General features: G+C 46.1%; 1 protein-coding gene across 3 annotated transcripts; it reads left to right on the top strand.

Annotated features, from left to right (window-relative positions):
* The first annotated feature begins 1528 nt into the window (after positions 1 to 1528).
* Positions 1529 to 13171, top strand: LOC309364678 (uncharacterized protein). Of its 3 annotated transcripts, none has more exons than XM_081902434.1 (6): positions 1529 to 1690; positions 3740 to 4255; positions 4412 to 4493; positions 5151 to 5233; positions 7418 to 7544; positions 10691 to 13171. In XM_081902434.1, exons 1-6 carry the CDS (start codon positions 1634 to 1636, stop codon positions 11527 to 11529), a joined length of 1704 nt encoding a protein of 567 aa, XP_081758560.1. In that variant the 5' UTR covers positions 1529 to 1633; the 3' UTR covers positions 11530 to 13171. The 3 variants fall into 3 exon arrangements, with proteins under 3 accessions (XP_081758560.1, XP_081758559.1, XP_081758558.1); XM_081902433.1 differs by having other exon boundaries at positions 4412 to 4508; positions 10694 to 13171; XM_081902432.1 differs by having other exon boundaries at positions 4412 to 4508.
* Positions 13172 to 15144: the final 1973 nt, after the last annotated feature.

The raw sequence follows: 15144 nt of genomic DNA, 5'->3' as shown, positions 1-15144 counted from the left end.
TGCATTGGGTCACCCCAAATTCACCATCAGATCACATAGCATGTCCATGGCTACAGCCTCCACCAAAAAAACCGTGCATCCACTGGTTTGTGGGGCCGCAATGGCACAAAAACGTGGTTACAAATCACGGATCCACATGGATCCTCAGGATTTTTGCATTGGGCTACCACAAACTCACCGTCAAATCACATGTCTGTGGCCACAGTATGAACCACAAAAATCATACATCCACTGTTTCATTCAGAATATATATTTTTTCTTAAATACAGTATATATTGAAACCATATGTCTGTCTCCCAACCCTGAACATCAGCAGTGACTGGCCCAGGGTCACCCAGGGAGTTTCATTTATGGCTGAGTTAGGGGGATCTGAACCCGGGTCTCCCAGGTCCTAGTCCAGCACTTGATAACCACCACACCACACTGGCTCTGCAAGGTTGTTGTTGTTACAATTTGTATATCCCCCTTCATCCGTAGATCTCAGGGCAGCTCACAACATTGGAGGTTTATAAGCAGAGTTTGGCTGGCCATCTGTCATGGATGCTCTAGTTGAGATTCCTGCATTGCAGAGGGGGCTGGAATAGATGACCCTTGGGGTCCCAATTATTATTCCACGAGAAAATTACCATATAAAAAGCACAAACACATAATAAAAATAAGAACAAAAGCCCTGAGAAGGACTTAGTTGAATACTACCCAGAGCCCCCAGGAGAGCCCACGCTACCCCCAAAAACCCACAAATACACATAATTCCAACCCTTCAAGTATCTCAGGAACATCCCTGATTTAGAGACGCCCATGGATGTTCATATTTTCATTGGAGAAACGTCGGATGGTATGGAGTAATCTGACCCCCAAGCCGTCTGAAGCCAATCCTGTATAGGGAAGGGGTTTAAAAAGAAAGAAAAAAGTTTATTGTTTTATAAAGTTTTTATATATATTAGAAAGCGCCCAGAATGGCTGGGGCATAAATAGTAAACTTATTATGGAATGGGACGTCCCTATTTTCATCAGAGAAATGTTGGAGGGTATGCAATTTAGGACTGCATAAACTCTTAGAAGACACCTGTATTGGGAAGTTTTTAATGTTTGATGCTTTATTATGTCCTGTAAGCCGCCCAGAGTGGCTGGGGAAATAATAATAATGATGATGATGATGACTGGAGTATATTATTATTATATGTACCCAGATGAGCAGGAAATAATAATCATAAGAACAACTGGAGTATAGTATTATTATTATTATACGTACCCAGATGAGTGGGAAATAATAATAATAATAATAATAATAATAATAATAATAATAATACAGTAACGGCTGGGTATAATATTATTATTATACCCCAGATGGGCGGGGAATAATAATAAATATATAAATAAGTAACCATCATATTTAAGATCAGCGTTTGGGCCAAAGGATAAGCCCCCCCCCCCCCGCGTGTGCTTTATTCGCAGCATCGAGTGGCCGTCTAAGGGTTAAGGGAAACAAGCGGAGCCCGATTCCTAGAGCGGAAGGCAGCTTCTTCCGGGTGTAGGGAGAGGAAAGGGCGGCGCTGGCGGGGGTGCAAGGGCGCCTCCTGGCGGCGCGCCTTCCTTCCTGCCTTCCCACTCCTTCTCCTCCCGGAGGGGGGAAATGGCTTTTGTCTTCCCCGAGGGCTGCCTGGGCGCCTCCCTGCCGGGCTTGGCTCTGGTGGGTCGCCCTGCTCTGGCCCCCTCTCTCCCCCCTTGGGCTTTGGGGGGATGCGGGGCAGGTGGGGGGTCAAGGGGGTGGAGGAATCCGCTGGTTGGGGGTGCAGGGATGCATGGCTTCACCCCATAGGGAGGCGTGGGGTACGGCAGGCACCCCCTTTATTCCCATAGGGACGTGGGCATTGGCATGGGACAGACCCCTCTGCATGTCCCCCTATAGGGAGGTGTGGGGTGGCATTGACATTCCCCTCTCCATTGGCATTCAATGCTCTTTTAAAATGTTCTGGGGAGGGATCATATTTTGGGGCGGGTTTGTTTCTGTTTTCATTATGGGGGGGATATTGTTGTTTTTATTTTTATTAGGCATTTTGTGGCTTTATATCTCGATTTTGTTCTGTGAACCACCCTGAAACCCCCTGGGTATAAATTTAATAAATAATGCAGTGGTACCTCGGGTTAAGGGACACGGGTGGCGCCGTGGGTTAAACCACAGAGCCTAGGGCTTGCTGATCAGAAGGTCAGCGATTCGAATCCTGCTCCTGCCAACCTAGCAGTTCAAAAGCATGTCAAAGTGCAAGTAGATAAATAGGTACCGCTCTGGCGGGAAGGTAAATAGCGTTTCCGTGTGCTGCTCTGGTTTGCCAGACGCGGCTTAGCCATGCTGGCCACATGACCCGGAAGCCGCACACTGGCTCCCTCGGCCAGTAAAGCGAGATGAGCGCCACAACCCCAGAGTCGGCCACTATTGGACCTAATGGTCGGGTCCCTTTACCCTTTACCTTTACCTTGGGTTACCTTCAGGTTACAGACACTTCAGGTTACAGACTCCGCTAACCCAGAAATAGTACCTCGGGTTAAGACCTTTGCTTCAGGTTGAGAACAGAAATCGCGTGGCAGCGGCAGCGGGAGGCCCCATTAGCTAAAGTGGTGCTTCAGGTCAAGAACAGTTTCAGGTTAAGAATGGACTTCCAGAATGAATTAAGTTCTTAACCCGAGGTACCACTGTAATCGATTTTGTGTTTTTATATTGTGATTTTATGCTGTGACCGCCCTGAGACCTGCGGGTATAGGGCGTTATACAAATTTGTTGAATAATAATAACAACAACAACAACAACAATTACACCCAATAGAATTCAGAGGACACCCCCCATTTCACCCCAGGTGTCTCTTTTACTTTAGGCCAGCGGTTCTCAACCTGTGGGTTCCCAGATGTTGTTGGACTACAACTCCCATCATCCCTGAGCTCTGGCCTTGCTAGCTAGGGGTGATGGGAGTTGTAGTTCAGCAACATCTGGGGACCCACAGGTTGAGAAAAGCTGCTCTAGGCCATTAACACCTGGTATATGGCAGATTACAGTGGTACCTCAGGTTACATACGCTTCAGGTTACATACGCTTCAGGTTACAGACTCCGCTAACCCAGAAATAGTGCTTCAGGTTAAGAACTTTGCTTCAGGATGAGAACAGAAATCGGACTCTGGCGGCGCGGCGGCAGCAGGAGGCGCCATTAGCTAAAGTGGTGCTTCAGGTTAAGAACAGTTTCAGGTTAAGAACAGGCCTCTGGAACGAATTAAGTACTTAACCCGAGGTACCACTGTATATCTATCAGTATATTAACAATCAACCCAATTCTTCAGCTCCTAAATTGTTTTAACTGATTTTTAACGTTGTGTTTTTTTACACTGTTGCAAACCTGCCCATGTCATGGTACAGAATACTTGACTTTTTATGTTTCCATGAGGTTCCAGGGGAGGAGCGACGGCAAAAGAGGGCTGGGGACTTAAGAGGAACAGCAAGAAAAGGAGAGAATAAATACTTGATCCTTCTGCGTGACTAGGAGAGTTGCTGCATCTTCTCACCCACAACCAGATTGAAGGTTTTGGTTTGTGGCCTTGAGACAGAGCAGCCTCCTCTTCCAATCTCTAGCTTCACTTCGAGTTTTGCTTTTTCTCCTAGAATGAAACTTGATTGCTGACTGGAGTCATCCACATAAATCCTTCTTTTCTGACAGCGCAATAATTTGTGTAAACAAATGTTTTGGCTTTGCAGGACGTGGTGGAACCTCCAGTTCTGTCTGTCTTTGCCTGGAGACAGGCCTTGGCAGAAGAAGGCAGATTTCACCATTCAGCCTTCGTGGAGGCTTCCTTGGAGCACAGATCAACAATGGGAGAAGAAGACTCAGCTGCTCGCAGAGCAGAAAAAGGCCCCCTTATCAGTGGGGAATTCTGGGAAAGAACACAGCTGAAAAACCTGGAGGAGGAGGACACCCTCAGCTCGGACGTACAACGCCGGCGCTTCAGGCAGTTCCGCTACCAGGAGGCCGAGGGACCCCGAGAGGTTTGCAGCCGACTCCACGATTTCTGCTGTCGTTGGCTAAAGCCAGGGCAGTATACCAAGACTCAGATCCTGGACTTGGTGATCCTGGAGCAGTTCCTGGCTGTCCTCCCCCCGGAGATGGAGAACTGGGTCAGGGAATGTGGAGTGGAGACCAGTTCCCAGGCGGTGGCCCTGGCCGAAGGTTTCCTTCTGAGCCAGGCGGAGGAGAAGAGGCAGTTAGAGCAACAGGTGAGAGAGTTTCATCCTGGTAGTTCCAAGGTGCTGAGAATCCGTAAAAACTCGACTGATCCCCAACTTTCCCTAGAAATCATTCAATATGCCTTCTTGCATTCTTTTTGCAATCCTTCTCCCCATTCTCTGTTTGAATACACTTTCCTCTTCCAGGTCAAAGTTCTTCTTGGACAAGCAGTTCCTGATTTCTTTGAGGCGGAGAGGATTCTGTTGAGCACTGGACAGAGGTCACTGGGTAAGGGAGAAGGAGGTGGACTTGCCTCTATTGATCATACAATACAGTTGTACCTTGGAAGTCGAACGGAATTCGTTCCGGAAGTCCGTTCAGCTTCCAAAACGTTTGAATACCAAAATGCAGCTTCTGATTGGCTGCAGGAAGCTTCTGCCGCTAATTGGAAGCCCCGTCGAACGTTCGGCTTCCAAAAATAGTTCACAAACCAGAACAGTGACTTCCAGGTTTGTGACGTTTGGGAGCCAAAATGTTTGGGAACTCAGCTGTTTGGCTTCCAAGGTACGACTGTAAATCTGTGGGTTGCTTTCATCTTTTGTTATTTCTTTTTCAATGGGGTAACACTCTTGTCTCCAGCCTCAGAAATGCCATCATCCTGAAAAGCTTGGTATGTTTGTGTCTAAGAGCCCAGATGGGGAGAGAGTTGTTTCCACACCACCGACCTGTAAAATGGGTATAAACATCCAGAAATGCATGCAACAGCTAAATATTTTTTTGTAGCACCCACATGCACCGTATTTTTCGCTCTGTTAGACGCACCGGACCATAAGACACACCTAGTTTTTAGGGAAGGAAAACAAGAAATAAGAAAGCAACGCAAAGCCTCCTGAGCTAAGAGACGAGCACCTCCTACCGACTTCCTTTCATCTTTGTCTCTGACAGGCGATGGAGCGATACCAGAAATGCTTACTCGGTCAACTCTTCTGTGTCCTGGAGGAGAAGCAGCAGACACAGGAGCTGAGCCGGTATGGAGAAATATCGCTGGCTGCGTCTGTCCCACCCCTCTTGCCTCCTTAGGCCTAGAATGAATCTCTTTTCTTCTCTTTAACTGCATGGTTCAGTCAGTAGAGCACGAGACTTTTAATCTGAGGGTTGTGGGTTCAAGTCCCACGTTGGGCAAAAAGATTCCTGCATTGCAGGGGGTTGCACTAGATGACCCTCGGGTTCCCTTCCAATTCTACAATTCTTTGAGTCTTTGCTTCTGTCAAAACTGCAGACGAGGACGCAGTGGTCGCTGGTACCCCTTAGGACTAGTGGGCGTTTTTTAAAAAAAAAAAACAGAAGCCTTTCTCTGATGGATAATAGGACAGGATATAGCAAAAGACCGGAAGAAACTACAGAGGTACCTCGGGTTACAGACGCTTCAGGTTACAGACTCCGCTAACCCTGAAATAGTACCTCGGGTTAAGAACTTTGCTTCAGGATGAGAACAGAAATCGTGCTCTTGCTAAAGTGGTGTTTCAGGTTAAGAACAGTTTCAGGTTAAGAACAGACCTCCAGAACGAATTAAGTTCTTAACCCGAGGTACCACTGTCTTTATGTATGCAAGCACAGCAGCCAGGATGCTTTATCTGCAGAGATGGAAGGAAGATACCGTCCCACCCAAGGAATAGAGGCAGGCAAAATTAATGGAATATGCAGAAATGGCAAAACATATGGGGATAAGAAATCATCTGAAGGCAGCCCTGTTTAGGCAAGCTTTTAATATTTTATAGACTGTTGCATTTTAATATTCTGTTGGAAGCCGCCCAGAGTGGCTGGGAAAACCCAGCCAGGTGGGCGGGGTATAAATAATAAGTTATTATTAATATTGTTATTATTATTAAAAATCAAGAAGAAAGTGTTTTTATTAAAGGAAGCGGATGTTACATAGATTTTTTTAAAAGAATCATTGTAAACAACTAAATACATTAGCAGCATTATTATAAATTCAAGCAGCTGGGAGGAAAGGATCTATCTCTCATCTATCTGTCAGGAGTTCAGCCTACACTCGAGTAGGACCCTGGCAGAGACACCTGCCCAACTGGCATGTTCCTGCCCTCCTGGTCGTTCGTTCAGGAGCTTCATAAGCTTTCTTCTGCCCAAACATCACAGCGACCGGTGCCGTTTAGGGATCCGCAGAGTTTGCACAACTTGCTTAATAGACCACAGCAACTCAGCATTTTGGCTAATCTACTTTATTTACATATAAACACACACGGAGCACTGCAGCATGGCTCCCTCTCTCTCTAGCATCAGACAGCAAAGAGAAAAAGAACAAAGGACAATAGTCCCACTTCACGGAACACAGTAACACAAACATCCTGTTTCTGTTACTTCCCACTCTGTGGAGTCAAAACATATACAGTGGTACCTCGGGTTACATACACTTCAGGTTACATACGCTTCAGGTTACAGACTCCGCTAACCCAGAAATTGTACCTCGGGTTAAGAACTTTGCTTCAGGATGAGAACAGAAATCGTGCTCTGGCGGTGCGGCAGCAGCAGGAGGTCCCATTAGCTAAAGTGGTGCTTCAGGTTAAGAACAGTATCAGGTTAAGAACGGACCTCCGAAATAAATTAAGTACTTAGCCCGAGGTACCACTGTACCATCATGTGAAAGACAACAATCCCATGACTGCAATCATGGAGCATGAATTCTAACACTATCATCTATCTATCTAAAAGACATTATTGGGGAAGGTACAGTTTAATTAAACAAATTCACTACGTAACCAGAGAAGGAGTGGAGGGAAGTCGAAATGAAAGATACAAATGTAAAGGAGACTCTTGTTGTTAAATTTAAAACTATATATATGGGGTAGAAGGCAGGGAGCCCAACAGCCGGTGATGGCAGAGTCAATAACGGGCAGCTCCAACTAATTCTTCATCCTCCCTGCTAAGTCCTATAAGGGGCAACATTGGGACTAAGGAGGAGGAGGTTGATTTGCTATTCCACCTCAGTTTTGACTGACCTAGGCAGGAGAGACTGGGAATGTTGGGGAGGGCAGCACCCCATTTTCCAAAATAGACCAGTCTCCACTGCTAGGAAGGCTGCAAATGTCTCTCCCCACCCGCAGCTGCCTTTCCTGGATTAGGCTTTTGGATTCAGCTAGTAGATCATATTTTATGTGATCTATAAAGCAGCAAACATTTATCTTTTTTTCCAGGGTCCAGTGTCGTTTGAGGAGGTTGCTGTGTTTTTCACGGAGGAGGAGTTGCCTCTGCTGGATCCTGACCAGAAAGCTCTGCACAGGGAAGTTATGGAGGAGAATTGTGGGATGGTGGCCTCTTTTGGTAAGGCCCCCTATTTCCCTGGCTGGGAAAATAAGGAACGCGTAATTTCTTTTGCACATTTCCCCACTCCAACCATATTTTGGGTAGTGCAGTTCTAACCATGTCTACTCAGAAGTAAGTCACATTAAATTCAACGACTGCAAGCTTATCATTTTAAGGGAAGCATTTAAAAACAGCCTCGGCTCTGCATGCTGTCTGCGCTGGGAGCTGAACCCAGGTCTCTGACAGACTTCATCCAGGTCCAGCATTCATGGAGAAGACTCCCATAATGGCTCTGCTCGGCTTCCACAGCGTGGAGAGAGTGGTGCTACCAAAAACTGGTTGCTAGAAACCCTGCGAGGCGAGAGTGCCCTTTCCTCAGGTCCTGTTTGCGGGCTTCTGACAGACATCCTTTGGCCACTGTGAGAACAGGCTGTTGAATCCAACAGACACTTTTTATGTTCTTTTTAAAAAACATCTTTATTGAACATTCAAAAAGTACATACTGTATTTCTCGCTCCATAAGACGCACTTTTTCCCTCCTAAAAAGGGGAAATGTGTGTGCATCTTATGGAGCGAATGCAGGTAGGAGGCTTTGCTCAGTGAAGAAGAGTTTGAATTTGATATCCCGCTTTATCACTACCCTAAGGAGTCTCAAAGCGGCTAACATTCTCCTTTCCCTTCCTCCCCCACAACAGACACTCTGTGAGGTGAGTGGGGCTGAGAGACTTCAGAGAAGTATGACTAGCCCAAGGTCACCCAGCAGCTGCATGAGGAGGAACAGAGAATCGAACCCGGTTCACCAGATTACGAGTCCACCGCTCTTAACCACTACACCACACTGGCTCTCACTTCCTTTAAAGAGCCACGCGGAGCATGTGTGCAGCTCTTGGGGACTTTTCCCAAGGAAGGAGAAGGGCAGCCCGTCAGTCTCTTCTCCCTCCTCGGGAAAAGCCCCCAAGAGCCGCACACATGCTCCGTGTGGCTCTTTAAAGGGAGCGCGGCTCTTGGGGGCTTTTCCGCGAGGTGGGAGAAGGGACTGACAGGCTGCCCTCTGTCGCTTCCCCCACTTCCCGCAAAAGCCAGCAAGAGCTACTGCCAGGCTCTGCTCAACGCTCCCTTCTAAGGGCTCCCTTTCGTCCCTCATCCTGCTTTGTTGGGAATCCAGCAGAAGAGGGGCTGCGCAGCTACCGCGCTTGCTCTGCTGGCTTCAGCGAGAGCTGTGCAGCTTGCTCTGCTGGCTTCTCAGCGAAGCGGGAGCAGGGACGGAAGGGTTTAAAGCAAGAAAAGCGAGAGCTGCTTACATGCTCTGTGCAGAATATTTTTTTCCTTGCTTTCCCCCTCTAAAAACTAGGTGCGTCTTATGGTGCAAAAAAATACAGTGTATGTGCACTAAACATGGTGAGACGTAAATAAAAGGGAGAAAAAGAAGAAGAGAAGCAGAACCCGTGTAGAAGGGGAAATAAGGGGGGGGGAAATAACCCCAAACTGTATATTTTACAAGGTCGTTATTGTACTTCACCAGATCTCAGACCTATTACAGTAGTTGTAAGAATGAATTCCAAATATCATTGAATTTGTCAATGGCAAGTCTGGGTTTATATGCAAGTTGTTTGTATGTTGCGAGTTTGTCTAAGTCTTTAATTCAATCGTAGAAGGGAGCCGCATTTTTATTTTTCCAATTCATCAGTATCAGTCTTTTTGCTGTGGTTAGGGCACGGAGAGTCCACTTGTATTGTCCTTTCGTAAGGTTCCATGTGCTGGGTATGTAATTCAAGGGGATATTTTGCTCTGTAAATGCAAAGTTGTTTCATACAGGTCTGTTAATAGTTTCAGTTCTTAGGTTTATAGCATTCCAGTTGCAGGAAATTTCAGGAGGCTTGGAGTCCATTGCTCTAACCATTACACCACACCACACGGGCTCCATATACATCATGAGGACCGTTCTCTGTGTTGGTAGATGTCAGGCCTGGTCGTTGTCCTCTTCAGATCACCACACAAACGCTTCTTGTTCTTTTATAACTTTTTATTGTGTATTAACAAAATAATCTTATAAACAGTTCTTAACTATTATTCCTCAGAGTCACTTCTTTCAGATACCTTCTGAGCTCTGCTTCTCCGTGACCAGCCGCTCTCAAAATGGCGAAGGCACCTTTCCCTTAGCTTTCCCGCTCTTTTTCCTACCCTCCTGGCTAGAGCTGGCCTGTATCTCCCCTCCTCCTAATCTGAGCTAGAACTGAACCCTTGCCTTTCCTGGGAACAGCCGGTCCCTCCCTGCTGTTCCTCTTGCTCCCTTCTATTAGATTCACTGCTCTCCTTCCCCCCTTGGGGAATGCTTTCTCCCTCGGATAAACTGGAAACTTCTAACTCTTCCCTGACAGTAGAGCCTGAGACTCTTAATCTAATGGAATGTGGGTTCAAGCCCCACATTGGGCAAAAAGATTCCTGCATTGGAGGGGGTTGGACTTCATTATTATTATTATTATTATTATTATTATTATTATTATCATCATACTGCCCTATACCCAGGGGTCTCAGGGCAGTCCACAGAATAAAATCAAGATATAAAACCACAAAATACACAATAAAAACAACAACCCAATAGCCCCCCCAAACAACAAGTTACAATCATAGAATTGTAGAATTGTAAGGGACCCCCAGTGTCATCTAGACTCTCATCCTGCAATATATGCCAGTTGCCAGTAAACGCCAGTCAACAGAATGTGTGAAAATTTGCCTTCCGTATATTGCAATGACCTTTATTGCAAAGTGTCATTCTGTTGTTTTTTAAAGATTTTTATTAAATTTTCCAAAAGTTATATAAAGACAAAACGAAACAATAATAACAACAGACAAAAATAAAGAACAAGTATAGTTTCAATCCCTTTTTTTCATATAACTTACTTTCCCGACTTCCTCATACCTCCCCTCTCTGTATTCCAATTTCTATTTTATTAGTTCAGCAAATCCTTTCCCTTAATTTTCATTTAATTTTTGGCCCTTCTTTTCTTATTACTTATCCATTCTGGCTGGAAACCACATAATTTCTAAACCAACGTCATTCTAACATTCATAAATTTTATTGCAAAGTGTCATTCTGTTTGCTTGGTGAATGGAGGCTCAATTTCTTCCCCAAGCTCTTACCACTTCCCCTGTCTTCATTACAGCAGGCGGCGAATGGGAAACGCGGCATAATCGTGACCGACTCCCAAAGGTGTCATCGGAAAGAGACAGATGCAAAAAGAGCAAAACGCACACCGGACAGCTGCCGTATAAATGCCTGGAGTGCGGAAAGAGCTTCAGACTGAGTGCAAGTCTCACAAACCATCAGAGAAGCCACAATGGGGAGAAACCATATAAATGTCTGGAATGCGGAAAGAGCTTCAGTCTGAACAGAGACCTTGCTTATCACCAGATCATTCACACGGGGGAGAAGCCGTTCCAATGCACGGAGTGCGGAAAGACTTTTACTCGAAGCACAAACCTCCGCTGTCATCAGAGAATCCACACAGGCGAGAAACCCTACCAGTGCTTGGTGTGTGGAAAGAGCTTCAGCCAGAAAAAATATCTCACCTCTCATCATCGGATTCACACAGGGGAGAAACCCTATAAATGTTTGGACTGTGGAAAGTGCTTCATTCTGAACAAAGACCTCACTTGCCATCAAAGAATCCACACCGGGGAGAAGCCGTTTCAGTGTTTGGAATGCGGGAAGAACTTTCGCTTGAACAAAGACCTTGCTTGTCATCAGAGAATTCACACCGGGGAGAAACCGTACCAATGCTTGGAATGTGGAAAGAGCTTCAATAGGAGCACAAACTTCCGCTGTCATCAGAGAATCCACACCGGGGAGAAACCGTATCAGTGCTTGGAGTGTGGAAAGAGCTTCACTCGGAAGGTTCATCTCACTTGTCACACACAAAAATCGCACTCGGGGGAAATCGTACAAGAGCTTGGAGATGAGCAGTTCCAGGATTCCTTTGAAATCCTTACCGTGGACATATGAAAAGGAATTCGAGAGGGATAAATTTTGCTCTAAAGTCAAACTCGAGTATAATACAGTTAAACCTTGGATCCCAAACGCCTCCGTTTTCGAATGCTTCGGCTCCCGAATGACGAAAACCTGGAAGTAAATGCTCCAGTTTTGGAATGTTTTTCGGAAGCTGAACGTCCAACGTGGCCTGCAACCAATCGGAAGCTGTGCCTTGGTTGCTGGAACATTTCGGAAGCCAAACATGCTACTGGAACAGCTTACAAGCGAGGTTTGATTGTAGCTGTTTTGCAACCATGGCAGAGATCTGTAAATGCGTTGTCTTATTAAAGTTCTCAAGCAATCTTTGTTTTCAGTTAGTTGGTGACACAACACAGTGGTCCAGAAGCGAGCTTGCAATTTTTGCTGACATATCAAAGAGAATTAAATCAATAGCAATAGCTGAATTGGTGGGTAAATTTTAAGAAGATTTATTTTTCCCTAGGAAGCTACTTTATACCAAGTTAGAGCATTGATCCATCTAGCTCAATATTGTATTTGTTGACTGGTAGTGATGTTATAGGCAGGAAATGTCTTCCAGAGATGCCCTTCTGTGTGAGACGTGTCTTCCGTCTCCTCATTGGAAATATACATATTTATACTGGCAATGGGCCAAACATCTCTCTCTATGTTAATCTCAAAGAGTTGCATTCAACTAAGTCCTACTCGGAGTAAACCCTCTGAAATTAATGAACCCAATCATATCCACTAACTCCAGTGGGTCTACTCTTGGGCAGGACTAACGTTGCACACCACCCAAAGTAAGTGTTTACAATGTTTTGTATTGCTGGTACCTCGCACCGCAGAAGTCACAATATTATCCGTGTTTGTTGAAAATGATGCAAACGCCATTCGTACATGGTGGAAAAATAAAATCGGCTATTCCTGTGGGGACGTTATAGCTCAGATGAACATAAATACTGGCAGTTCCGTATCTGCAATACAGTCGTACCTTGGTTTTCGAACAGCGTAGTCCTCGAACGTTTTGGCTCCCGAACGCTGCAAACCTGGGAGTGTTCCAATTTGTAAACTATTTTTGGAAGCCGAACGTTCAATGGGGCTTCCACGGCTTCCTGCAGCCAATCAGAAGCTGTGTTTTGGTTTTCGAACGTTTTGGAAGTTGAACTTCCAAGGTGCAGCTGTATATGTTTTACTTGGTTGTCTCATTGGCGGGGACAGACTATTGCTAGCATGTAACTTTGGTGTTTAAAAGCTTGCACTGGTTGCCCGCTGGGAAAAGGTAAAGGTTCTTGTATTAAGAACCTGGATCCAGTATATTCTTAGGACTGCCTGATTCCTTGTATTCCAGCCCGATCAAGGAGGTCTTCAAAGCAGTCATCTCCATCAGGAGCTATGTGACAATTGTGTGAAACTTCCAGTTATGATCACATACCCTCCAACATCTCTCCAATGAAAATAATGTCCTTAATTCCCTGCCACTCTGGGCTGCTTCCAATATATATAAAAACATAAAACCTTTTTAAAAACTTCCCTATACAGGGCTGCCTTCTAACGGTTGTATAGTTACTTATCTCCTTGGCTCAGGGGGTCGCATAACTCCATACCGCCCAACATTTCTCTGATGAAAATAGGGATTTTCTAAGGACATTCCAGGATCAATGTACCGTATTTTTCGCCCTATAGGACGCACTTTTCCCCCTCCAAAAATGAAGGGGAAATGTGTGTGCGTCCTATGGGGTGAATGCAGGCTTTCGCTGAAGCCTGGAGAGCGAGAGGTGTCGGTGCGGGCGGCAGCCTGCAGCGCGGAGCATGGGGCGCCCTTTAGAGGACGCCCCGTGCTTCGCGCAGGTGTCAGCAAGCCTTGCGCACCGGGGGGAACTCCCCCCGGGCGCACAAGGCTTGAGGGCGGCAGCGCAGAGCACGGGGCGCCCTCTGGAGGATGCCCGTGCTTCGCGCAGGTGTCCGCAGCCTGCCGCCCGGCAGGCAGAGCACCCTGAAGCAGAGCGCCCCACACGCCGGACAGACATCCGCAGCGTGGGGAGCCCTGCAGGAGTTCCCCGCAGGGCTCCCCACGCTGCGGATAGCAGCCTGCTGCCCGACGCGTGGGGCACCCTGAAGCAGAGCGCCCCTCGCGCCGGGCAGACATCGGCCAGCCCCACAAGCTCGGGGTACAGCGGGGAGGCGCAGCGCCGCCATCCCACTGTTCCCCGACCTGGTTTTTTTTGGGGGGAAATAAAGGGGGGGAAATTCCTTTATTTCCCCCCCCAAAAAAGTAGGTGCGTCCTATGGGACGAAAAATATGGTAAATCTGGGACTGCCCCTGGAAAATAGGGTCTGAGATCAGTTTTGTTGAGCTTCCTGTGCTCAGTGATGACCTTAAAAAGCTGGCGTTTAAGTAAGCTGTTCTGATTTCATGGTTAGTTTTAGTTTTCTTGTGTCTTCTCAACTACACTGCACACCAGTCTTAGAGACTATGATGTTAAGCGGTATGTAAGTGGCTGAAAGAAATGGACGACAAGAAGGGACCCTTTGGAATTGGAATAAATCTTTTATTTAAACACACTGTGGGAATAGTTCTATCTGCCAAATGAAGGCTCTCCTGCATTCCTCCACAAAAGGAATGGATTTATGAAGTTTTGGATGTAATGTTAACAGGATCCGCTCATTTATGGGAAGGCAGGCGAAAGAAATCTCTGAGCAATGTGGAAAGCCATTATTGTATCATACTGCAATGTAAAATGGATATCAAAGTAATCTGCAAGAACAAGATAGTATAAATGCAGATTAATTTGGTAACTCCCATTGATGAAACACATTTTATCAGTGAAGAATATTATCTGTTACGTGTATACATTGTGCATTTTGTGACGTGTGTTTTGTATATTTATAATAAAACTTTTTTCCCATTAAGTACTTGCAATATGGAACACAATTATGCCACCGTTTCACTCCTGTTTTCACACTGGAGAGAAATGAAGTGTGTAGGAATGAAGAAGTTGAGAGTATTCGCAAAAGGTTTCTCTGCCAATAGCCAGTTTTGCAAAAGTTTTATTTGGTTTTACAAATTCATTCACAAATTCATTTGGTTTTACAAATTCTTCCCAGTCGTAGGGTTTCCCTCCCCAACTCCGTGGAATCTTAGAATACCTTTGTCCACTGAATATTATAAATTCATCCAAATTACAATCTTCTATTATATCCAAAATCTTTGCAACATTGCAAGTGTTGTTTAAAGCCTGCCGAAGAGTTTGAGTGTTTACAGTGTTCTTTTAAAGAAGGTAAAGGTACCCCTGTACAGGCCAGTCGTGTCCGACTCTAGGGTTGCGTGCTCATCTCGCTCAAGAGGCCGGGAGCCGGCGCCGTCCGAAGACACTTCCGGGTCACGTGGCCAGCGTGACGAAGCTGCAGCTGGCGAGCCAGCACCAGCGCCGCACACGGAAACGGCATTTACCTTCCCGCTATAAAGCGGTACCTATTTATCTACTTGCACTTAGGGGTGCTTTCAAACTGCTAGGTGGGCAGGAGTTGGGACCGAACGACAGGAGCTCACCCTGCCGCAGGGATTCGAACCGCCGACCTTACGATCAGCAAGTCCTAGGCACTGAGGTTTTACCCACAGCACCACCTGCG

This window comes from Podarcis melisellensis (genome assembly GCF_964234715.1).
Source record: "Podarcis melisellensis genome assembly, chromosome: 2".
NCBI lineage: Eukaryota > Metazoa > Chordata > Lepidosauria > Squamata > Lacertidae > Podarcis > Podarcis melisellensis.
Note: the sequence above shows the minus strand (reverse complement) of the source record. Positions and strands in the feature narration are given on the sequence as shown.